The sequence below is a fragment of the Cynocephalus volans genome, chromosome 15 (assembly GCF_027409185.1).
Source record: "Cynocephalus volans isolate mCynVol1 chromosome 15, mCynVol1.pri, whole genome shotgun sequence".
Lineage (NCBI taxonomy): Eukaryota > Metazoa > Chordata > Mammalia > Dermoptera > Cynocephalidae > Cynocephalus > Cynocephalus volans.
In genome coordinates, this window is record NC_084474.1 from 61,531,670 (window position 1) to 61,557,964 (window position 26,295).

General features: G+C 36.5%; 1 protein-coding gene across 2 annotated transcripts in view; it reads right to left on the reverse strand.

Annotated features, from left to right (window-relative positions):
* Positions 1-19,332, reverse strand: part of ANGPT1 (angiopoietin 1) — a 255,227-nt gene extending 235,895 nt beyond the window's left edge. For both annotated transcript variants that reach the window (XM_063079869.1, XM_063079868.1), the window contains exon 1: positions 19,036-19,332. In XM_063079869.1, the coding sequence (XP_062935939.1) occupies positions 19,036-19,332 (297 nt within the window). The remainder of the gene's footprint in view (positions 1-19,035) is intronic.
* Positions 19,333-26,295: the final 6,963 nt, after the last annotated feature.

The following is a 26,295-nucleotide window of genomic DNA, read 5'->3' on the forward strand; positions in this document are numbered from 1 at the left end:
GTGTTTTTTAGAGGATGTGAATTTCCCAGTAAGCATATTTTATTTCCAGTCATAAATATGCATTTGCTTAAATATCCATGTGGTCCATGTTACAAGACCATTATTCTTGCTCAGCAAACACGGAATTGCTATGTTTTCACAGAACCAGGTTTCTACTCAAACATTTTACCTGAAACTTGCAGAACTACATGGTATGTATATTCCTAATAGTAAGCAGGAATTTCTTTGTGCTGTACAAAGTCAAAAAATACATTATAAGGCATGATCCACTTTGTAAATGCCAAAGAGTCTCTCATTGTTTGTTACCAAATACACATGCTTACAAATGCGTCACATGGCCTGATTGAAACGCAAGGTTGGATACTTTTTGTATTAAAAAAAAAAATGCCACATGAGACATATAGGTCAGCAAATATCACCTTAATGTACTTAATGCCTCTCTGAACAGACTCTTGGTACCTAAATGATTCTTCATTGAAATGATTAATGCCTTTATTTTTAAAATGGAACCACAGAGCTTTATTTTTTCAGTGGGATTCACTTAACTTGCAAGGATCAAATCAACTCAAAAGAATAAAATCATTTATGTAAGTATGTGTATAATACAAATAGAATAGTCACCACTGTATGTCTTACCTGATAGTACAAGTGTGTATTTTTAAGTGGATGGAACCCACAGTGCAAAGCTTCTTAACCACATTTTAGTAAGTAACTTATTCCCTAACACATCCTGTGCTATATAACCAGCAAATGCATGGGATACCCAAAGGAATGGAAGATAGAAAGGGGCTTACCTCTTTACTTATTTATTACCTCTGAGTTAATAAATTTTAAAGCATCTTAACATTGTCTTTTTCTCTTTTCATTCAGGAAGATGGAAAAGGAGTCAATCTCAGATTATGGTTTATTGAGAAATACTCTTAAAAACATATGAAATTAACAGCTCCTTATGAAACAAATACAAAAATATTTTCATTTTCTACAGTAAGTACTTATACCTGAGTAAAGTATTCTTGTGTTGTTGCAGTTCTAAAATCTCAGTGTTATCTTTGATGAAGACTTCTGGTTTATTTTTATTTAGTTGTTTATTACAATTTTTGTCTCTGAATTTAACCTGTTACCTGATTCCTTAGCTGCCTTTCCCGTCCATTCATCTATTTATATTATCACCCTGTTACATTAGGGGAGTGTCAGGGTTGCATGGGCCACTTTCTATCATCTCAGCTTCTGGTCATTCGCCCTTCCATAATACAAGCACACAATCCAAACCCATTTTCTCACCACTATTACTGTTTATATTTACATCCTTTAAAACTCTAATGATAAGTTTCAACCATCGAGATCATCACCTTTCCTATCAAATTCCATTGCCTAAAAGTGAGCTGTAGGACTATATCATACCTATTCATTCATTTATCCCTCTAACCATATGTCCATCCATCTCTCCATCCATCCATTTATTAAATATTATATAGAGGATGGGATAGGAGATGCAAGGAATTTGCTGTGGCATGGCACACACAAAGTTAAGGAAGAAGAAATCATGCCATTGTAACAGAACTGCTAGGCTGGCACATAAAGAACAATGAAGAAACTTGTGAAAAATGATACTGAAGAGGTGAGCAAGGCCCAGCTTAATAGAGATAAGTTAAGATATGTAGTTTGAACTTCATTCTGAGGATAATCTGAGTCTACTGATGTGTTTTGACTAGAAGAAAGGCATGATTAGTTTTTATTTCGGGGAAAGTTTGGCTGCCCAATGTAGTTTGCATATTAATATCTTGCAGAGTGAATTCATATATATATAATCTCAAAACATAATTTCCTTAATTTCTCTCTCCTTCTTCCTCCTCTCTTTGCTCCGTTAAATCATGGAGCCTGTAGGCTTCATATTTCCTTCATAAAACCATAGGTTTTATACTCTACAAACCCAGCTTCATCTTCTGTTATAACTTCTGTTAATCTTAAATAAAATTCTTTAAATTTATTTCTTGCTTTGAATAAAAAGAATAAATAAGCCAAGGATTGCGGACTACCCCAACCCAATTTCTGCCTCTGTAATAAACCATTTTTAGGGCTTTCAACATTAACTTTTCCACAAAGGCAGAGAATAAGAAATAAAAATTGTTATGAAATGAATAAATGACTATCACATGATGGAAGTGGATTCAGCACTAGACTTCTAAGAAGGCAGCTGCTTGGGTGGTACAATATGAACGTAACAAAGGTATACTCCCTGGACCAAAATATTTCTCCTAGGTTTCCTCTCATACAGATGCTGATACTATTTCTAAAGGCTACCTCATATTTACTTGCCCTGAGAACAATTATTTTGAAAAATGATGTAAATTTTAACCCATGATCCCATCTTCTCCACTTCATTTCTGCTTGTTTTTATTTGTCTTCAGTCTAGGTAGACCTATTTTTTCAATAAAGCTTACATTACTGTGATTATAAAAGTGACAATTCTCATACTATACAATAATGCAATTGGCATAAAAGAGAAAATGAAAAAATAATGTTCAATTTCGCCATTATAAATTAATCACTGTGAATGTTTTGGATGCATTCTCTGTCAATAGTCATGAAAAAACTTACAAATTTAAACCCACTCACCATTCCCCACATGCAAAATTCAGTGATATAATATATATACAGATTTATACAATGAGGACAATAACAGTATCCATGTATATAGTTGTGAGAATCAAATAAAATAATAGCCTTAAAATGTCTGTCCCAGAGCTTGGTACATACTAAATGCTCAAAATATTAGCAATTACTTTAATTGCTATAATTATTTGGGTATACCACCCTATTCATGCAACATCTTGTGGGCATTATTTTTAACAGCCGCAGTGATGGGGTCACTGAGGACATGGCTTTTCTTCCGAGGATCTTGGGTTGGAGTGCCTGCTTGTTCTGCCATTCAAGTTCTGCTTATATGAGGAGCTTATGGAGGAGCTCTGGTTAGCAAGTCCCCATACTTGAATCATCCCAGCCCAGGCTCCAGACACGTCAGTAAATGAGCCTCCAAAGGATTCTAACACTCACCCACTGAGTTTCCTCCAGATTTGGAGTTAAAGCCAAAAACATCATGGAGTAGAAACAACCAATTTGCAACATACCTGTCTGAAATCCTGACCCATAGAGTCTGTAGGAGTAAGATCTTATACATGGTTTCCTCACTCAAAGCTTGTGGAAACATTAGTTTATCTTTCAGAACTTTTTTTTAGGATTAGAGATCATAAGTGCAAGGTATCATAGTAAGTACCAAATAAATAATGTTACCTATTGTTTCCAATGTTTCTGCTATGATAGCTGCAATACACTTGTTTGTGTACGTTGTTTTTTCCTCCTGTTGAATTATTTTCTTGGGAATGATTCCCAGAAGTTGGATTACTGAGTCAAAGAATACGGAAATAGTTACATTTTTTGTATTTACTAGTATGGTGTTTTCCAATAAGTTTTCAACTCATATGTAATGTAATAAACAAAGCACCTCAAACATCTAAAGAACGTTCCTATACCTGTTTCATTCAAGTCCAGATCCTATGCTCATCAGTTAGGAAGGGGAGAATCTGGTATGGATTTTACTGCAGGAATTCCAAGCCACTGGGAATAGAACAGATGGTGTTAACTCATTTTACATTTGGGAGATCACCAGTCAGCCATGCTCGGTAACAGCTTTCAGAAACATCTGGATTTAAACTTAAAGCCTAAACATGACAGGTTAAATAGTATAGAGTAATAAAATAACATGCCTAGGTTCTCAAAAATCTAAATTCACTGAGATTTTTACAGTGTCTAAATGATCAGAAAAATTTCAAACAATGTAAGCATTAAGACTCACATCAACTGTACAATACATCATTTTGGTATTATGGAATTCTACTCTCCTCGAAGTTTAGGTAGTCTCTGAGGCTTATTGCAAATACTACTTTGAAGGTAAAAAAAAAAAAAATCCTTAGTAATAACAATTTTACTCAAAGGAGCACAAAGATATGTGCAGTCTTCAAGTTACATTTATTGAATCTCACTAAATTTATGCGAAACTGAAAATAGTTAACTTATACGAATAGAGAAAGGCAGTAAAAGTGTTGGCCTAAAGCCCACATGTATGACATTCTATCCATGTCATAAGCCTTACTGGAGTGCAAGCTTCTGGATGCAGACTCATGTCTAATGCATTGATCTTCAATGACTAACATAGTGACAGGCATGTTTGCCCCGCACGTTTGCCGAAGTAAATGGCGACTGTTCTGGTCACTATTGTCGATTTAATATATTACCCCCCAAATCTAGCAGCTTGTGACATCCATCTGATATGCTCACTGGGCTCACAGACTCTATGGGTCAAGATTTCAGACAGGTATGTTGCAAATGGGTTGTTTCTACTCCATGATGTCCTGGGCCTTAACTCCAAATCTGGAGGTAACTCAGGGGGTGAGTATTAGAATCCTTTGGAGGCTCATTTATTGACGTGTCTGGAGCCTGGGCTGGGATGATTCAAGTATGGAGACTTGCTATCCAGAGTACCCACATATGGCCTGTCTACATGGCTTGACTTCCACAAAACATCGTGGCCTTAGGGTAGGGCAACATCTAAGATAGCAGCTCAAGCCTCCAAGCATGAGTGTTGTGACGAACAGGATACAAACTGAAGTCCCTTCTGTGACAGAGCTCTATTCAAGGGGAGTGGAATTCTTCATGAGAGGGTGGCATGTGAGACAGGAGGTATTATTATAACCATTTACCCTCTAGTCCTGTTCTCTATTTTACTTGTAGTCTGTTCATCTTGTTAATTTAAAAGATTGCATTTTCTTTACATAGATTTAACTCAAAAAGGATGGGGATTTTTCTTAGTTCTAAATTTACAAAGCTAAATCTAACTTTTCATACTACACCTCCCTCAATGACTCATACACCCCCACTCAGTAGAGAGGAGTGGCAGATGTATCTTCCTGATAGAAAATCACCTCTTTGTCATTAATTTCTCAAATGCCCAGTAATCAGAGAAGGAACAAAGACATGTAAATCTTATTTTTCGCATATGATATTTTATATTTGACCAGAAGAAAAATTCTCAAAATATTTGGTGAATTATTTGAATCATAAAAATTTAAAAGTATGCTTATAAAAATTACTTGAATGTTTTAGTTGTCTGTGATATACTTTTGTCCATAATCTTCAAAATTAGAGTCAACGGAAGACATTTCAAAATAGTAGGGTGATATATAAAGATAATTTATGGTCAGGATAATTTATTTTCATAGTGACCTTTTCCTTTGCAAATTGCATAAGTTTGATTTGTGAACTTAAAGTATGTAAGCTTTAGTCCCATATGAAACATAATGGTCACAAAATAAAACTTTCTCTTTCTTTCTGACATGGAGACTTTGTAGCTCCCACGTACTGGCATATTCTATTCTTGGTTACGAGCTTTCTCTGTAGAAGGCCGAGAGTGTGGGATTCCACCTTTACTGTCAGCTTCAATCATTTACTAGAACCAAGGTCTCTATGGCTCATTAGTTTATCTTGACTGTCAGTAAGAGATGCTGACAGTTCCACTTTTACAAATATTTATTAATTTTATGTTTTTCACTTAGCAAAAACCTGAGATCAATGATTACTTTTATATTCTGAAACAATTTTTAAAAAATATATCCAAATACATATGGCATATGTTCTTTTGTAAGGCATAAATGATGGCTCTTCCCCCAAATACTACAGACAGTACACTAATTCATTAATGTTGAAAATACCAAATGATCTCCTCTACTGGCTGTATTTTACCCCTACTTGGTTTTTAACTTAAAGAAATATAACCTAGTATTACAATGCAGTGTTTATAAGCAAAAGTGCAGATAAACCAGTTTAAAATATTATCTTTACTTGTATATTCATATGAGGATAATGCCAACTGAGGCAATTTGTCTAAGCAACTCATTTATTTGATAAAAAAAAAGGAAAAAATAGCAATAAATTATCTGTCTCTGACATATTCGTGAAATACATAAAACATTGGACTAGGACAAGAACGATGCTAGCGAGCAGAGAACGATAAAGAACAGCAAAGAAGCCTTAACAGCAATTTAGATACGTATATGGTGAATTATTCTGATTGCCAGAGCAAGTGATCTGTTATGGATCTATCCTCCAAAAATATACAGGAAAGCTTCATTCATTTGCACCTCTTTCCCACTCCCCACCTTTCAGAATTTGTTTTAATTTGTGAAGGAAAAGTAAAAAAGGCAAGATTAGTGAAGAGCTTCCGATTTAATCACTCAGAAAGTCTGGGCTCAAATTCCACATGTGTCTCAAAGTAAATATGTAAACTTTAAAAAATCATTTGATTTCATTAGCCCTCAGTGTTCTGCTCTATAAAATCTCTATTTGATGATACCTACTGTTTATAAAAATGTATGTACTTATCTATTTGTTTGGATGATGATACTGTTTATCAAGGTGAACTTACTAATACCGTTAGTTACTAAACACCTTTCTTAGAATAGTCATTTTCGTACTTGCTTTGATGATAGGACTTTCAATGCTCATTGTCCTCTCTGTAGATAAATTGATTTATTTCACACACAAAGCAATAGCAGTTTGATTGGCAGGGAAGGTGATTATGTTACATGAATGAGATAATCATGTGTCCCCTGAAGTACAAGCTCTGTGACTAAACATGAGAGGTCACTTCTTAGCTGCCATTAATATGTATTTGCTATATTGTCAGCTATCTCTTGAGAGGAGATGAACAGTAGCAGACACAATAGATGGAAAATAAAAAATATGGAAGGGATGAAGAAAGAAACCTGTAAAATTGAGAAGGTTGAACTCCTTAACCTAATAGTTTCCTGAAAATTGGGAAAAGGTCTCTGTTATTCAGCATTATCATTAGAAACTTTCAGAGTATGTCACTGACCAAATAGTTGCTCCAAATAGCTTGAACAGAACTACATGCATTTATTCATGAATACATCCTAACAGTACCTATCAGGCACCTACAATTTCAAGGTGCCACACACTGCTGGTGTTGAGCATTTGATGGAGAGCTCAGGTCAATTAAGTGGCTATACATTTAGTTTGATTGTTTTTAAAATGTATTTTAGTCTATTTCACCATGCCAAAGTGGGTGGAGAAGCATCATTAAATTCTATTTTGTCTCCACCCTTTTGTGTCCTCTCTCTTCTTTGGGACACCATGAAGAAGAATGGACAGAGGGAAGTTAAAGTACCTTGAGTCTTCCCATCTATGTGGTTGATACTTATCAGTGACAGAAGCAGCAACCTCCAAGCCCAGGCATCTGAGTGGTCAGGACTCCAAGATCAGAGAAGAGAGAGAAAGGGCTATCACCATTGGCTGCAAGTAGCAGTGCTCTTGGCCTTGGACCAAAATACCAGAAATATTTTAATTAACAGAGACAATGATAAATAAAATAGGAAGTGAGATAAGAGGTCATTGCCTGAGAAAACAAGACTTCTCTTCTCATTTTTACAACTCTCCAAATGACCCACAAAAGAAAGTGCACGCAAATAATATTTTAAGTTCCAGAATGTGTTTTTGCTTTTCCAAGCAGGATTGCCTACAGATAAATGCAAGAGGGAGGTCATTAAATTGACTGGAAGATATTTAGAATAGACGACTTTACCCCATGTAAAGCAATTGTAAGCTGTTTTTTGTGTTTTAGAAGTTTTTAGATAAATAGTCAGACTCAATTAAGCTCCATAACTTGAAGAGATGGTCCGTCTGAGGAGATAGGCGGGAGGGACTGCAGACACGGGATTCTGCAGTCTGTTAACAGACCAGTGGGAGGGCACAATCAGCAGCATAACCTACATGCCGTAGTCAATTTAACTACAGAACTTTAGAGTTGGGCTGGAGACAGATGGCTTTCTGAAACAGAACATGAGAAAGGAGCAACTCACTTAGTATGAAAAAATTAAGGGTTTAGACACAAAGATTATTACTAACTTTTAAAAAATAGACTAAAGGTTTGAGAATTGAGAGGAGGAGACATGATGAAGTTGCTGTAGTTAATCCCACAGTTGGTTAAGAACATAGGTCATGAAGCCAGACTGCCCGGGATTGGGTGCTAGCCCTGCAGTTCAGCCACTCTGTAACCCAGAAGAAGTAACTTCCCTTCCCTGTGCCTCAGTTTCCTCATTTGTCATGTGGGACAATTATAACACTATCTAACTCATGTTGACTTTTGAAAATATTCAATAAATTAACACATGTAACACTCTTCCAATGGGCCTGTCAGTAAAAATGCTCAACATTTAATTAAAGTGGTACCCAGAACTTTCCCTAGTAAAGATTAATATTTACTATGTGATAGAACTTATGCAGAGTAATTTATGTGAATTCTACTTATACTTAATAATCCTGTGATATAAGTACTATTGTTATTATTATCTATGATGTGGGTACTATTATTATATATTATTATTATACTATTATAATTATTACCTCAGTTTTAACCATAATGAAACAAGCACAGAGAAGTGAAGTAACTTGCCCGAGGTCACACAGAAAGTAAGTGGTGCTGTCAGGATTCAAATCCAGACAGTCTGGCTCTAAGCACAACACACTTCATCACTGCATTGTACTGCCTTTAAACTTGCCATAGAAAACAGCGGGTACATGTATTTGCTTTCATGTTTATCTATTTCAGTGGGTTTAGGCTTCTCAACAACATAGACTGTAGTAGATTAATCGCTGCTTCCCAGTGTCTTGTAGACCACCTTGCATGCAGTGCATATTTGATTAGATAACTGGCTGTCTGCCAGTCCTTTGCGAATGGCAGATGCTAAGCTCCACGCCTCCTAAAAACCCCATGACAAGACTCATGCTGTTCTTCAAAGAGCAGTCCTCCCTCTGCTACTAAAGTCCTGTGGCCCCTCACCTTGTACCCCCACCTAGCACCAGTAAAGGGACAGTCGCTCGTCTCATTTGCCTTCCCTCTTGTCCATCCTCTTTCCAGCACTCCCACTCCATGACCAGTATGTGGAGGATCACAGAGACTTCAGTAAAACAATAACAGAGTCGAGAAGAGAAATGAAAAGAAGAGATGGGCCAGGGAGGGCACTTTGAGTCCCCATGTCTATCTAGCTCTGAGGACTGCCTTACCACCTCCCCTCTCCTGGGTTTAGAGTCTAAGAAGTCTCCAGAGTGCAGAGTAAGCAAATAAGGGTTTAAAAAAGCAAGCCATTGGGAAGCCAGAAAAAATACCAGAACTTTTGTTTCTAAAATAATAAGAAAGTTAATAATAAATTCATATAAGTCCTGACACTGGAGCTTTCACTCCAGCAGTATATCGAACAGCTGTGTATTATTCATCTCCTGAAGAAAGAGAAAGAGCTCGACAGAGCTAATGGGATAAACAGCACTGCATGTGCTGGATTATCCTCTTTCAGAACAATGTGATATGTTCCAGCTTAGGTGTGTTTGGGAGAGTGGATTCATAAATTATTTTATCTAGTTTTAACTAAACACATGTTCAGAACATGGACAGGTGTCCTAAAATACACTAAAATATATGCACATCTGAACAAGAAAATATTGATTGTGTGATTCCTATTCCTGGTAAATACCACATATGAGAAGTAAGAACAAAGATTAGCTATGTAGATCCAATAAATCAACAGGGAAATTTTAGAAATATCAAAATGCCTACATAAAATTCAGATTTTCTTTCACTATCCTTAACAATGAACTCTGCTTAAAGAGAATATTGTAGCTTGCAATATATTAGGCAATCATCAAACACTACATGTTCCTATATTGAAAATAGATAAATATAAATCATCATGTAAATGGGTTTAGAAATTAGATAAATTAAACAATTTGTCATTATTTAACCAGGAGCTGTCTACTGTCTTAACAAATTTGGGTCTTGTTAAATGTGAGTAGGCCTCAGCATTTTTAAAGGTCTAGAGCAACCTAGATATATATTTTTTTTTTTTCTTTATTTACACATTGATACTATTAAACTGCTTTGTACATGGCAGGTTTGAACATTCTTACATCAGCTTGCCAACAAATATTCAAACTATCAAGTGTTATGTTTTTTCCTGCCAACCAATAAATTGTTTTGGGCAGCTTTACCTATCTAATATATTATTAGAAAGTTTTATTACAGCCTTTAGATTTATTTTGAAACAAAAGTCAACCCTCTGTATCTGCAGGTTCCACATTAACAGATTCGACCAACTGTGGATCAAAAATATTTGGGAAAGAAAACAATAACAATAAAATAAAAATACAGCAACAAAAAATAATACAAATTTTAAAAATAATGCAGTATAACAACTATTTCCATAGTATTCACACTGTATTAGTATTTTAAGTAATCTAGAGATTATTTAAAGTGTACAGGAGGATGTGTGTAGGTTATAAGCAAATACTACAAGATTTTATATCAGGGACTTGAACATCCAAGGATTTTGGTATTCCCAGGGGGTCATGGAATCATCATCTGCTGATATAGAGGGACTCTTTGAGCACATAGGGTCCCCTGAGTAATGCCTTTGGGAGAGGGGCAGGGACAGAAGGTCATGGGCAGGGCCTCACTCCATGGCTCCTCTGGCCCCTCCATTTGCTTCTAGATGACATATTAAACTTCTGTGTAATAATATGTCTAAAAACTGGGTTTCATTGCTAAGAATTATTTAAAATTTATCAGTTTATTTATTCAAAAATATTAAACCTTTACTATTGACATTTTAAGTTATTAAATAGTCAATTTATTCAATATACGTATTCACTAAGTATTAAGTTGACTATTATAACTCTGTTTTTGTTTTTTTAAAATTGAGTAGAATTAGAAAATAATGAAAAGACTGGTGATATCAGTAATAAGGATACAATTCTAACTCTTTATATCTGTGCAATTAAGATAAGGTGGATGCCAAGTCCTGCTGGGTGATTTTGAGCCACAATAAATACCCACTGGACTTGAATCTAGTCAACTGTACATTAAAAGCGAAGAAAAGAATAGATTTAAGCTATTTTACTAAATCCTGGGACTAATTTTAAGGGTTTGGAGGAAAAAATATAACTTGAGGTTTTAAAATCTTTATTGATTTTCTGGGAATGGAAAAATCTCTGATAATCTTTAGTGTCCTGTATTGCAACTTAACTCAGCTTTCAGAAACAAAATTGAGACTACCTGTAAAGTGGACCCCTTCCTAATGGGTTAAGGTACACACATATTACTAAACTTTAAAATACGCTATCTTCCAAAATTATCATCAGCTGTTCCATAGAAATTTATGTTTACCCATTTAATGCCAGTGAGTTTGAATATATACATGTACACATAACTTATATGTATATATTAATAATGATTCAAGATATTTATGTTTCTCTTGCATTTCACTAATATTTCAGCTGATGATTTGCTTTAGACAGTTTGATGTCTACATTAATTTTCATGCTCTTTTAGCACACACTTAGAAAAAACATTCCGATGTAGACCTGTAATAGGTGACCTGTACAGTCATGTAGTAAGTTATAAACAAGTAGCTCTTATCTTATTCTACATTTCCCGATACTTACTGACAAAAGGAATGATCTTTATAGTCCTGAATGTGTTATCAATGAAATTATTAACTACCAGTATGGCTGTATCTGGCTTTGTACGTTTTACATCACTTTCTCTGTTAAAAATTACCTATGAATTTGTTTGAAGGAAGAAATTCAGATCATTTGGGTAGACAAGACCAAAAGCCTGAAAGCCTCTCACTTCTAATATTTCTATGTAAGAATTAGAGAAGAGAATTCAGGTACATACCCTACCTAGAAATAGCTGCAAATATAAAGAGAAGATAATCCATGGAGTGCCTCATTCTTTAGAAACCTCTTTGATAAGTGAGGGGCACATCTTTTGTACACATTGTAAAAAGATTTAGAACACTAAGAGGCCCTGCCTCCCTCAGACCATGGGGCCAAAACCAAAGGGGGTTTGGAATTTCTGACTTCACTGCAAAAGATAATCGTGTATTGCAACAAAAGTCGAGGATGACTCAGAATGTGATTAGGATTGTGCATCTAAGCAAATGACACAATGTAGCTTGTGGTATTAAAAAAAAAAGGAAAAGAAAAGAAGACAAGACCAGGAGAAGGTTGCCAATGTTTCCACCCAGAGACGAGGACATGGCAGAATGAAAACAAAACCTCCTTAATGAGCAGATTATAGCAGAGGGGAGGAAGCTCTGCACTTTGGAACTGAGCAACCCACTTGTTGCTCCTTGCTCTCATCATCTAAGCAAGTAAGAACACTTCTAAAGTTAGTGACAGAGGGGGAAAGAAAGATTTCTACACAGACTAAACCCAAGAGCTGCGCTGCAGTGTCACTGCTAAACAAACATAATGCCTCCAGTGTTTTGTCAGCGTTCTTGCTAATGCCACAGCCAACAGGATGAAACAGGCACATATAGCAGAGGCCCTTGCAGGCCAGACTTGTTTGTCCAGAGGTGCTGATCTGTATTGTCATTCAGTTGCTTTTTCTTTTCTGACATGTACCTGCTTTGGGAATATTTCCCTATCCTCATTAGAATGGGCAGGGGAAAGAAAAGACATGAGATTCCATTGTCTATACTCCTCAAAAATGTCACTTCACAGCATATCCAGACACCAAGCCAAAAAAGTGGCTTAGTCAGGCTCTCTGCCAACTGGCATGGACCTGAACATCACTGGGACTCCTGGGGGGCAGTCTTTTTCTTACACAACGTACTTCACAATTTACCTTGCAGTGGTCCCAGTATTAATACTAATCCCTCTTGTGATGTAGAGCAGGGGTCAGCAAACTTTTTCTGAAAAGGGCTGGATAGTAAATATTATAGGCTCTATGGGCCATTTGGTCTCTGTTGCAACTGCTCAACTGTGTTTTTGTAGAAAAAAAGCAGCCACAGATAACATATAATCAAATGGACGTGGCTCTGTTCCAGAAAAATTTTATTTACAAATGCATAGACAATATATTTTAAAAATGGATGTGGTTGTTATTCAATAAAACTTTATTTGAGGATTTGGCCAAAGGGCTGTAGTTTGCTGACCACTGATATAGAGGATGGAAACTCAGAATATTAGTAAAAATGTCTCCTATTATGTAGTTAAAAGTGTAATGTATGGAACACAGATGAGTCTCATTTTCATATATATATATATTTAATTATAGCTTAAATTTGCTCATGGAATTCATTTATCTCTCTATTCATTAAAAAAAAGAGAAAGGATTCTCTGCTAACTATGTTCTAGGCATCGTGCTAGAAAAGTCAATCTGCTACCAAAAATAATAAATTTTTAAAAAATTGATAAAAATACAGGTACAGTTTCCACCTCTTTGAGCATAGTGTCTGCAAGACTATAGAGTCATTCCTTCTGCCAATATTTATTGATGTCCTTCATGTGTCACACTCTCGTATACTCCATTAAGGAGATAGACAAGAACCCTGCTCTAGTGGAATTCACATTCTTAGCAGGGGGAGACAGAATAAAAAATCTAGCAAACAATAAGTAACATAATGTCACACAGTAGTAAATGCCATGGAGAAATAAAGCAGTGTAATATGATAGGAAGTCACTCATCAGAGTGGGGAAGGTGGAAGGTAATGGTGCTCTGAGAAGACTTTCAAAGGCGATTTCTCAGGTAGACCTTAATGAAGAGAAGGAGTCATTCATGCTAAGATCTAGGGTAAGAATTTTCCTAGCTAAGTAAACAGCTTGTAAAGTCCCTGAGGCAGGAATGATCTTGTCTGTTGGAGAAATAACAAGAAGGCCAATGTCATTTGAGTGTCTGGAATGTCCTTTGAAGGTAGTAAATGATGAGGTCACATAGGGGTGTGGGGGCAAGTCATATAGGGCCTCATAGTAAGAAATTGGAATTTTATTCTTATGTCATGGGAAACTGCAGGAGAATTTTAAGGAAGAAAATGACACATTCTCATTCACTTTATATTACATTAAACCAATAGTTACATGAGGGATAACTGCTGTTAAAAGAAAGCTCAATGTGAAATGGTACAGTCAGGGGTAAAAAAGGACTGCAGTCACCCATGCAGAAAGACCCTCTTGCCATGACCTGAAAGCTGAGCTCCATCAATGAAGACAGTCTGCAGAGAAGCTTGTTGCAAGGCTGTTATAGCTCCCACTGCCCAGCTTCTGGAACCAAAAGGGCTTTTATTCTTTCTTGGATCTTTTGATTCTAAAATGTAACAAGCAAACAAAATCTAACTTTTTGTTGAAAAGTTAATACAGATTCTGAAGAACTCCCATTTGGCTTGGAAATCTATTCTTCAAAATGAAGTTGGTGAGAACATTTCTACAACTTGATTTAAAAGACAATTATTTCTACTAACCTTTCTTAGCAAATGCCATTTTTTCCTATCTCTATGCATACATTATATATGTATATGTATATGTATATGTATAAAGTCTTCAAGTTTAGTGACAAATTATTAAAAACATACTTATCAATTATTAATATCATACTTACCAGACATTTAGGATGTCCCCTCACATAAGAAAATAAACAAAAGAGCATCCTTTCTGGTTTAGTGTAGTATAGTCACCAGCCACCAAAACAATACGTAGATAAGAAGTGAGTTCTAGCTACCTATATACACATGTCCACATGATATATATGGATAAATGCCAAAAATGTATGCAGTAGTAAATTCTTATACCTATGGAAGTACAAAGAATTATTATACAAAGAAAGATCTAGCGAACCCTCAAGTAATCTAGAGTTAGGATTTAAGTTAGCTTTAGCATCTGAAAGTACTTACATGGGTTCTTAATTTGCATTATTTTATACCCGGAACCACACACTTGAGCACTTGATTTTTTACATTTTATTATTGTGATGATAATAGGGATATCTATTCAGACACTTAATAAGCAAGCTCAGAAATATAAAGATGGATAAGAGACATTTACAACACTCAAGGGATTCACAGTCTAGGCAGAAAAACAGTCCTAGAAACAAATAATAAGACAACAACCGCCACAACAACATGGAAGTGCAGTGCTAAGGGGACAGAGGAAATGTGCTGTGATGGTGTTGGAGAACTCAGCCTTGGAGGGGATGTGGGGTGTAGGTACATTTCCTGGAGAAACTAGCAACGAAGCTGACACCTAAAGAATAATTAAGAGGACAAAATGGAGTGACTCTAGAAGTTTTTGATATCCTGGATCATTAGCTAAATATCACTTGAATAATTAATAACCACCTACTTTGGAACCAACATAGTTTTAATTAATGTTAGGACATAAATAACCATAGGGTGTGGTCCTTGCCTATATGACAAGTCACAGTCTATTTAGGAGATAAGGTGTAGACCCTAAACAAAATGTTCATAGTAGACAGTAAAATGCAAATTGCAATACATAGACAATGCATTCATTTGTTTATTTAAGAAATATTTATTATGTATCTGCCGTGTATATGCCTGCTCTAGGCCTTGTGGATATGGAATAGACAAACACACAAGGTCACTGGTCTCACGAAGGTCACATTAATATGGGTCCATATGTATATTATATAGGTTTAATAAAATCATCATCATCAATATGTTTAATTCCAAATCGTAACTCTCTGAAGAGTACAATATATAAATAGAAGATGCCATTAATCAAAAAATGCTGTCAGCAGAAAAACTCAGCCAAACATTCCAGTAAAATCTTTTGATTTCTTAAAATATTCTGGATGGCAAGTCTAACTACAGTTTCCACTAATGATCATCAATTTATCCATTTTAGTGAGTATGAAATATTTATAGTAGACAGACTCTTGTTCTTTGTTACAAGGCATGTTTTCGACTCAATTTATTTATACTTTCAACTAAAAGAAGACATCATTTGGCAAAAGCAAAACAGACTTTCTAAGGATTCCCCAAATTCTAGAATATAATATATTTTAAAAATACATCTTTGTGAACTTTCAAGATATGGAGAAAGAAAACAATAGTTTAAGAAGCACAGGATGTGGGCCAGACATTACTCAATGAAAAGGTAGGAAGGGACCATAACAAAGTGGCAAAGACACAAAGGCCATTTGTATTTATGGTTACTTACCTGAGGTCTGGTCACTCTCAATTATTTGGTATGGTTGCTAATAATTCTGAAAAGAACTATATGATAGAAGACAGTCAAACCCAGACACACACCCAGGTGCCTCATTCTAAGAAATTACGATGTTGGGCGTGTTACACATGCTTCTCTTCCTATCTGACAACTGAGGATAACGTTATCATCCTACCTCATATTAAGCAACAAGTTATCATGGGAAGTTAGACTCCTTGAGTTCAATCAAGAGATGAGTGACATAGCATTCCAGTACTGATGTTAACCAACAACAAAATTTACCCCTTTGCATACCTTGCTTTTCATCCAGATCATTTGCATGACCAGAAAAGTTGAGGAATGAGATTCGAGAGTGTAAGACTCATAGCATAACTTCTAGTGATGGCCAGTGCCTTGTGAGGAATATTTAAAAGAATCCAGTTTAACAATCCTCAGGGAAGGGAAAGGATTAACATAAATTATCATCTAGCTTCATCTAGCATCCATAACACACATTTATTCTGCATCCCAACCTTTCCTGATAGTAATGCCATGAGCTGCATAATAATTACTGGCTTTGGTTAATTATTTTGTTGAATAAATGGATGAACTAATTTCACTTACATACACCGATAGCCACAGTTTCTGCAGTGCATTGTTTCTTATCCTTCAACAGCTACTTGGAATCAAAATAGAAGTAGCACAAATTGCGGCATTAAACATACTGAATGGTTACAGTAAAAAGATTCCCCTTTGAATTATCAAAATAAATATATTACGTAAAATTTAGAACTTGGAGTAAAGAAAACCTCTAATTAAGGGAGACTTAGGAGAGCCTTTAGCAAGTTCTTTGCTGAATGCATTTATTTGGTTTCTTGATCCTTCAACCAATCACAGTGACAATGACAAAAGATATGCAAATTTAAACAGACAATAGTCAAGCCAAACTGCTCTGACTCATACCAACAGGGACACTTTCAACATATATTCAGCTTGATTCACACTTGCAAGGGTCAATATAACCAAGAACATTTTAATAGTTATGCTTGGCTATAATCTGAAAGTTATGCCACAATCACCAACCAAGAAAATGCAAACAAGAACCAAATTTATTTCACAAGATAAATTAACAAATGAAACGCGTGCATGATTTAAACCCAATGGAATTATGTGTTTCCCCTGTCACTGCTGAATAATTGCATAGCAACAAAAAATACGCATTACTATGTTTGAATCACGATTTTGATTGTATGTTTTAAGCAAACAAAACATTACATTTTTGGTAAAATAGCTCATTCAGAACAATGTGGGGCTAACTGTTCCCCCCACACCCTTCGAAAAATCTGGACTAATTTATGATAATTGAATTCTCATTAGAAACTATATGGATGGTATGTATATTGAGAATAATAAGCTCTTCAACCAGATTAATTTGTTTACTATGGAAATAAGTTTGGCAAAAGAAAAAAACAGATATCCTATTATAAACTAGTACCATAAGTAGTGCCTGAAATTTAAGCTACAATTATCAAAAGTCTGCAGAATTCTGCTTGCTTTCTATTCTTCTGTCTACCTATTGATTTTTCACCTGTAATCTGTAATAGAAAGACAAACTGCAATTCCAGGTATGGAAATGTTAGAACTACCAAGTTCCAGTTAACATGTCAAATAAAATAACAGTGATCTTAGTTCAGTCCCTAGTGGATGAAAATAGAATAACTATTATTTGGCATGATTCAGCAGGCAGTGACCTAAGTGAGTGTGACCACACAAGAACTAAAACAAGGATTTGCCCTTTCCCTATTTTTTATCTTCTGTTAACAGACTAACTTAAAGAAGCCTCATTGCCTTCCTATTGATATACACAAGTAAATCTATTAGCAAAAGTCCTGGAGGAGAAGCTTTTCACAAATAGGGACATTGCCACCCTTCAAGTAACATAGTCAGTTGAATACACTTATTATCTGCTGCACAGATACCTACTACACAGTTAAACAAAGAGCAAAGAGAGAATGAACTGCAGAAAGTGTGTTCACAATTTAATAGGCATATCTTCAACAAAACCTTTTAAATAGTATCTAGGTAAATAACTGAATAAGCTGTTCAATTTGATTTCTATAAATTGGGATTAAATGCATATTCATTACTCATGTTCATCTGAATACCTAGACTCCCAAATGGAACTGCCTCTGTAACTACAATGCCCTGATAAAAAGGTACTTTAGGAATATAGCAAAGTGTACAAGCTGTGTTCAGCCCAAATCTGCAGGTGCATATCTTCGTGAAGAGCCACCCCCAGTTCAATTTCTCCTCTCATTGTGGACAAAAAACCCCTTCCTGATGAGTTCACATTAAAATCTATATTCTTGAATATTTTTCTCAAGGATAGAAGAAATACCTGACAGAAATCAGTCTTCTACTATTCTACCACTTGCTGAAATTAACAGTTCCCTTTATTTGCATATCCCATTTCTCCAACCAAATATTATACTTTACATTTACTCTCACTTAATTTTAATTTTACTAAAGGTTGAAAAAATATTTTGTGATGATTTCCCATCCCAGCTGCACAAAATTTCGTGATGTAAAATTGATTTGATCTTAAAATAGTAATGCCATCATTGTTTTGTTTTCTTCATCAACTTGCTCAAGAGGTACATGCTTTCTTTTTTAAAGTTGGGTTTTGACAGGCAGAATACTCAAGTTAAACTTTATAAAAGAGAAAACCAGAATTGTCATAAAATGTGCCTGTGCTAGACACACAAATGGGAGACCACCCTACATCCATAGGCTTGCACAAGACTTAAAACCTTGGCTTACCCTGCAAGTCAAGGCGTCTTGCATTTGCAAACACTGCCCCCCTGGAGCAAAAGGTAAACACACAAATGTCCCCCTAAGGAACTCTGCTGCAGTGCAAGAGCGGAAAAGGCTTCGTGCAATTAGAAACTGAAAGCAATCACTTACTTTTTGCAGCCACTGAGTATAATTTTCCATCACATGCTCCAGATGTTGAAGTTTCTGGGAAGAGAAATCCGGTTCCACGTGTGGAGCATCTCTCTGCAGAGCGTTTGTGTTGTACTGGTCTGTCGTACTCTCACGACAGTTCCCGTCGTGTTCTGGAAGAATGAAAGTGTAGGCACACTGCCCATATTGAATCCGGTTATATCTTCTCCCACCGTTTTCTGGACCTCGGCGCTGGTTGCTGCACCCTATGTGAGTCAGAATGGCAGCGAGAAAAGCAAAGGAAAGGAACACTGTCATTGTACTGCCAGACTCTTCTTCCGTGCCTCTCGCAAAACTTGCTCCTTTCTTCTGACCTTTACACTAGTTCTTTATTTCAGGTAAAACTGTTTGTTTATTTGACTTTTTCCCCCTCAACGAAAGCGTTTGAAGGAGAATCATAGAAAAGTAGCCATTGGATAGCTTTGTTCTAAAATGTTATTTTTTATTTCACTGTAATGACAGTTTCCTTCGTTAAAACTTGAGATATTTATTGCATAGTAGCTGAGATTTATTGTTTCCTCTCTGTGTAACCGTTCAGCGTGGAGCCTGCCTGAGTCAGCTGCGTGTACATATTCTAGACCCTTTCCTCTACCCTATCTGCGGCAGATCTGCTATTTTCTCCCAGACCTCAGTGAGTTTTATTAAGGTTGCACATCCAAGCCAAGCTGGAAGCAGGCAGCCTTTCACAAGATGACTTGACAGGAATGCATGAATGTGCCCCTATGCTAAGGATTGCTGATGGCTCAGGGCGGCGGGATCGTCTTACAAATTGGCTAGATGCGCATGACCTCGATCATGTATGGCACTCCCGCCCCTTCCTCAGACAATTGCCCTGAGCCTTTAGCAGATTCACAGAAAATCAATAAATAGAGCAGTCCACCTTAATACACTTTTGGTGTGCATGCTGACCTACTAAAATCTAGCAAACTGGCAGTATGTTTTTAAAGTTACTATTTAATTGAGGAACCCTATGAAGAAAATTGGCATGATGTCTAATGAAATTATTTTTGATGGCGAATGATAAATCTGCATAATTATTAAATTTCTTTTAAAAATGTATTCTTGATGCAGATGAAAATGTATTCAAAACCATTTTTAGAGATGGTATTCTTTTATTGTATTCACTTAGATTTCTAGGAGTTGGAGAAAATAATCAGAGAGCATTGAATTAGCAAGAAAATTAACATAATTTGTCAGTTAAAGCTATATAGCATGTGCATATTAAATAGAATTATCATGTACGTTTTGGTACTGGTTCTGTGATCAGAATGCAGCCCTTCATGTTCTGTGTATAAATTGAGCAACTTGTCTACAAAAATAATGTAGCTACAATTTAAGACAGTGGCCTGAGAATTATTAATTCCTGTGGTACAACCTAATAATATACTTTACAAGGACTTCTTTGGTGTTGCTATGGCTATCTTTAACACTGGTATGGAAGTTCCACATAAATCCTCCTGTGGCCACATAGACAAACAAAATGAGAACAAGCATGTATCAGGTGTGCCAATGTCTGCCAAAGGGCTATACAGGAGAAATCTCTGTGATTCTATTAAGGAAGAAAGAAAACTTATCAGAAGGTGATTTCCCAAATACAGAGTGTAAGCATTTGAACAAAGGGATCAATAAAATATAAAGAACAGATGATAATGATAGAATTTAGAGTAGAGCATTGAAATCTTTACTATTTGCATACAGAAAACATGAATTATGAACAGGGGGGTTTCATTTAGGAACTGGAAGGGATTTCAGGCAATGGAGCCTCTCAACTGCAGTCACTGTGTAAAAACAGAAGCCACAGATGTCAACTCGCATGTCCCGAAAAGGGTGCAGGGCAGTGGGTGAAGGTCAAGAGTGACTAGAGATGGGCATTTAAGGGGAAGTTAGAGGAAAGGTCAAAACAAATTCCAGAAAGAACATGACTGACTTGGGGGGAACAAAACAGGCAAAGATTCATCAGTCCTTTCCACACTAAATTACAGATTTGGGATCAGACAGATATGGAAGTAAGTTATGCTAATCATAGCAAAAAAATTTTGAACCGTCTTTGCAACTTCTTGTACTGTCACATGTCTGTCTGTTGGGTGATAACGTCACTCCTGTACAACATTTACTATGACATCTGATAAGATCTTATATTACATCATTTGCCAGGCCATGCTAAGCATTCCTGACACACTATCTCACTTAATCTTCCCAACAAACCTAAGACATGGATATTATGTTTAACCCCATTCTATCAATGAGAAAACTGAGTCACAGAAAGGCTAATTGTTCACATTTCACATTGCAACTGAGTGTTGGTGCCAGTATGTGAACTCTGGCAAACTGACTCAGAGACTGTGCTTCCAACCAGCAGGCTAGCCTGCCTTTGAAAACCTCTCCGAGTGTGAAAGCAATTCCCAAAGGGCTTCAGCTGTACTAATTTACAGTCCTAAAGAAGGGTAAGTGATGATACCTAGAAGAAAAAAGACTGTACAAGCCAGTTTACACCTCCAAAGTGATGTAGTCCTTTCCCTGCACATGCGCAAACACACACACACAGACACACACACACACACACACAATTACAAGTAACCCATGCACATCCACAAGGATAAAGCAGACTGGCAAAACATAGATTGTCTCAGATCACTTTTCAACATTGCTTGCTTTGAAAATTATCCATGGAAAGAAGAGAATCCAAAACCGACACCTATTAAGTGTTTTCTTAAGAAATAAATACAGCAGAAAATTGGCAGAGAACTAACAGATGAGTGGTGAGGTTCCTGGTAAAGGGCTCCTGTGTTTTAAAACAGCAGAGACTATTAAAAGTCTGTTCCTCTGAGTGTGTGTGTCTGTCTGTGTGGGTCTGTGTATGCTTGTCCATGAGAAGTTTTACAATCTGAACAAATGAAAAGAAAGAATGCACCATTTCCTGAGGGAAAGCAGACAACTAAGAGAGTGAAGCCCAAAATGCAATAAAAAATGGAGCGGGGAGGGGAGGCAGAGAGAAAAAGATAGAAACTCATTTTTCCCCCAGAAAAACAAAAACAAACAAAACCCCAAACACTGGAAATAGTAGTGTCAACCTGGAAAAAATGTCTGAAGATCGATTTTAAGCAATTGGGAAACACAGAGACATGCAGAATGAACTCCTGTATTTTTGGAACCCAAGCTGAGGAGACAGTGGGTGCATTTGAGGATCCTGGCACAGTAAAGATAATATACTTTCAGGGCCATGAACTTAACCAACACTGTTGGTTGTTGTTGCTGATTATTTAGACATGATGCACATTTCAAGGAACTTTAAAATTTAGGAAGTAATATGAAGAACAGGCCAATGTTTTTTAAAAAATATTCTTCTACCACACCTCCAAAAAAGGTAAACAATTTCTAAAAAAACTAATTCCATGCAGTCAAATTCTGAGGAAGCTTGATCTTAAACGCTTCATATTTTATTTGCATTATTAGAGCTCTGGAATAAGAAAGCATAGATTTTAAAGTTCTGGTCTCATATCTGCAAACAGTTCTAGCAAATATCCTGCTCATAAAGAAATATCCAGTGGGACTGGGAATATCATTTACACAGAACTTAATGGCCCTAAATCTGTCCTAAGAACCAGTCTTTATTACTTCTTTTGTGAAGCTTTCCTAATTTCTCCAGGCTCAATAAGTGGCTCTCTCTGTTGAATTTCAGAAACTTTCTCTTCATATCTCTGAAACAGCACATCTCATGTTGCTTTCTAATTGTTTCTTTCTTTTTTTTTTTTTTTTTTGGTCTGTTTCTCCCTCTAGCTGTGAGCACTTCATGTGATCTCTTCTCTTTCATTGTTGATTCTCCAGCACTCACTATGTACTTTGTTTGAAGGAATGAGAGAATAAATGAATAAGTGAATGAGCTGACTAATTATTTAATTGGTGCAGCTCCCCAATTCTCTATCTAGCTTCTATATGTCTGGCCACTCCATTGCATTTGTTGAGTGAGTTCACCTAGAATCTGTAAGCATAAGGGACTGCGGAGGAAAGAATGAGTTAGACACAAGAACATAGTACAATAATAATGCATAATATTTTTTAACCCTTAACAAATTACTTTTCTTATTTAATGTTTACAGAGCACTGTAACTATGTATTATTCTTTCAATTTTGCAGATGAGGAAATTGGGGCACATAGACATTAATTGCCCAAGATCTATAATCTCTTGTGTAGCAGAACAGGAATTTGATCCTCAATCCATCTAATCCCGAAGCCCACATTTCTATCCCACTAAGCTATATTGCTTACAACAATACTGTAGTGTTAGGAAATAGGCAGAAAACATCTTTTAGAATTTCGAGAACAGGAACAACATGGCATCTATAACCGAGATTGGTTCCCTCCAATGGCCCATGACCTTTGTAGATTCATGCTGTTATCTTTAAAACAGGGTTAATATTAAGCCATGATGCTCCAGAATGATTGTTCCATCTGCTCACCAACAGCCAATCTGACTGATCATGTTCTATTTTGGGTCCATTCTGAATATTTGGTCTATGCCATATCACCCCCGCTCTAAAATAAACTCTATAAAATAAAAGAGTTTATTTCTCAAAAGCATCATTAGTCAATGAGATACAAGGAAGCATACTCCTCTTATAAGGCAGAAGCATTGGTATGTATTCTCCCCTTTGTGTACTGAACACAGTGGGCTTCCGCACATGAAGGGCATCATATTCTATGGCATTGCTCTGGTACTTTTAGGATCAAGACTGTCATCAGGGCTCTGAAAGTGGCAGCTTTGTCTAAATGCTGGGCACTTGGCTGTAGCTCCTGGAAGCAGAGCCAAGACCCCTTTGCTCAACTATGTAGGCAACAAAGGTATCCGTAACAGATGGAAATACCACAGGGAGCTAAAATAAATGGAAGATATCACCTGGTGACTGACAAGCACTTCATGAGTACATGTGAAATATCCCCTGAGAACTTCCAGACTAATTGGGAAGACCGTGCAGAGAACTGGAGACATTGCAATGGGGGGGAGGTGAGAGTTGGAGATATAGAGGCAGGTGAGAAAAATAGAAATTGTGATACAAATATTTCCCTGCCCTCCAATGAGAGAAATTCCTTATAATCGATGGGTGTCTTTCTTGCTAAGTTAGTTTTTTACCTGTAGCTATGCCAGTTGGAAAACAGCTGAAAGGGAATTCATTTGTTCTACCTAAGAAAGGAGAGAAGTGATTAAGATCTGAAAACAGGGGATGGGAACTAGAGAGGTTTAGAGGTTCTATGGGAGAAGGGTCAAAGAGAAAGGAGACTTGGGAAGATACATTGACGAGGGAGGTTTGGAGCGAAATGGTCTTTCCTGTGAGTTAAAACCCTTCTTATCTTTTTCAGTAAAATATATGCTCTGGGTCAAGTGATTTCTTGAGGGTAAACAAGACTTTTGCTCCATATGTAGGAACAGTAACATGTGGATGAACAGACTGTGCATGTGAACACAATCATAGACATTTGTTTCATATTGGTATTTTACACTAGATCAGAGCCCTGAGGGTAGGATTGTGCCTGTCTTATTGATTACTGTATCTACTTTTTCTGGCACATAGGAGGCACTTGATAAATATTTGTCATCCAGCTTGCTGTCTGACTGATTCATCATGTTAATTCTGGGTGATGAGATCTGAAGACACAGAAACATCACCCTTAGAGGTTTTCAGGTGCTGGTCCTGCCTCGGCCCCAAGATCTTACGTTCTGGTGAGTCACTTGAGGCACTCAGAGTCCACAGATTCTAAAGTGAATCCCAGGAGTAGTAGTGTAATAATACCTAACACTCCAGCCTCCTGTGGACACTGACACGGTTGAAAAACCATTCGAGAAACATCTCAGAAATACCTTCCAGTGTGAGATTACTTGTTAATTCTACAACAGAGATTGCTTCTACAAGTACACACGTCAGAAAAGAAAACAAACAGTTGGGGACTGTACCAAGCAGAAGTACAGATGCCAACATTCCCCTCATACCAGAATGGCGACCCAGTGAGAAGAGATTTTATTAGGGCAAAGAGCATGTAAACCACTTTGCATTTGCTAACTGCCTCCTTCTTTCTTCTCTTTTCCCCTACTAAAGTCTTGATTCCCAGATGAGAGAAAAATGCAAAGCCTTCTCTGTCTCAATGCTTCCATCTTCAGAAAGAACCATGTATTTTACATCGGCTCAGAAACTCTCAAAGAAGAAGTATTTTCAAGGAATGACTGGAATTACAATGTGATGGGTCATGGTACCCAATGAGACTTGGACAGTGGCTAGTTCTTGTAGCCAAGGCTGATAAATGCTGTCCACTGAGTGGTTACTCAACAATATAGGACTTTCTGTTCAGAGGGAAAACTGTATATTGTGGTCAGAGGGTTGTGACAACCTCTACTCATCAGTGACAAAAAGGAACACTCAAAGCATTGTAAACTCAGATTAAAAAGTATATGATTTGAGCATCACATATTGCACACAGGTATTGTTATTCCATGCTGTGTCCTACAGATATGTACAATCAATTATGTTTCAATTTTTTAAAAAAAGGTATTATGGAAAAAAGATCCCTGAATTTTTCTGAAATCGATTGTTTTTCCTCTTTCAGTCTTGTTTTCATTTTCTCTATTAATCTAATCTTACTTCTGATGTAATACTCCCTTATTTCTTTCTTCCTGCTAGATTGGATGAACTGTTCCATAGTGGTTAAGGTGGGAGATAGACTACTTTGTTTTTGTTTTGTTTTGCTTATTTCTTATCTATGCTATTGTGTGTTGGATAAGACACTTAATAATTATTAATTATTAATTAAGACACTTAATTATTCTAAGCTCAGATTCCTCATTTGTGAAATGAGGATAGTAATAGCTACCAAGTTTATAATGCTGTTAGGAAGGTTAAATAGGATAATGTATATAAAGTACTGAGCACAGTGTCTAGAGCATATCAAGTGCTCTAAATGTTCTTTTTCTAAATGTGATTTCCTTCTTACGTTCAAACATAGTCTTACTTTTTACCTTGTTTAATTGAATTTTATGACTACATTTACCTAATTCCCTTCCCTATCATTTTGCCCTCTGAAATGTTTAAAATCAATTTCTGAACCTCTTAAAAATCACAAATTTAAGAAACACATCTTAAAATGGGAGGATGACTGTGTTCCCAGTGGTATTTCCATAAACAGCTCTGGTTTCTCTGAGGACGGCACTTCCACCTCTTCCTCACTGCTGCAAA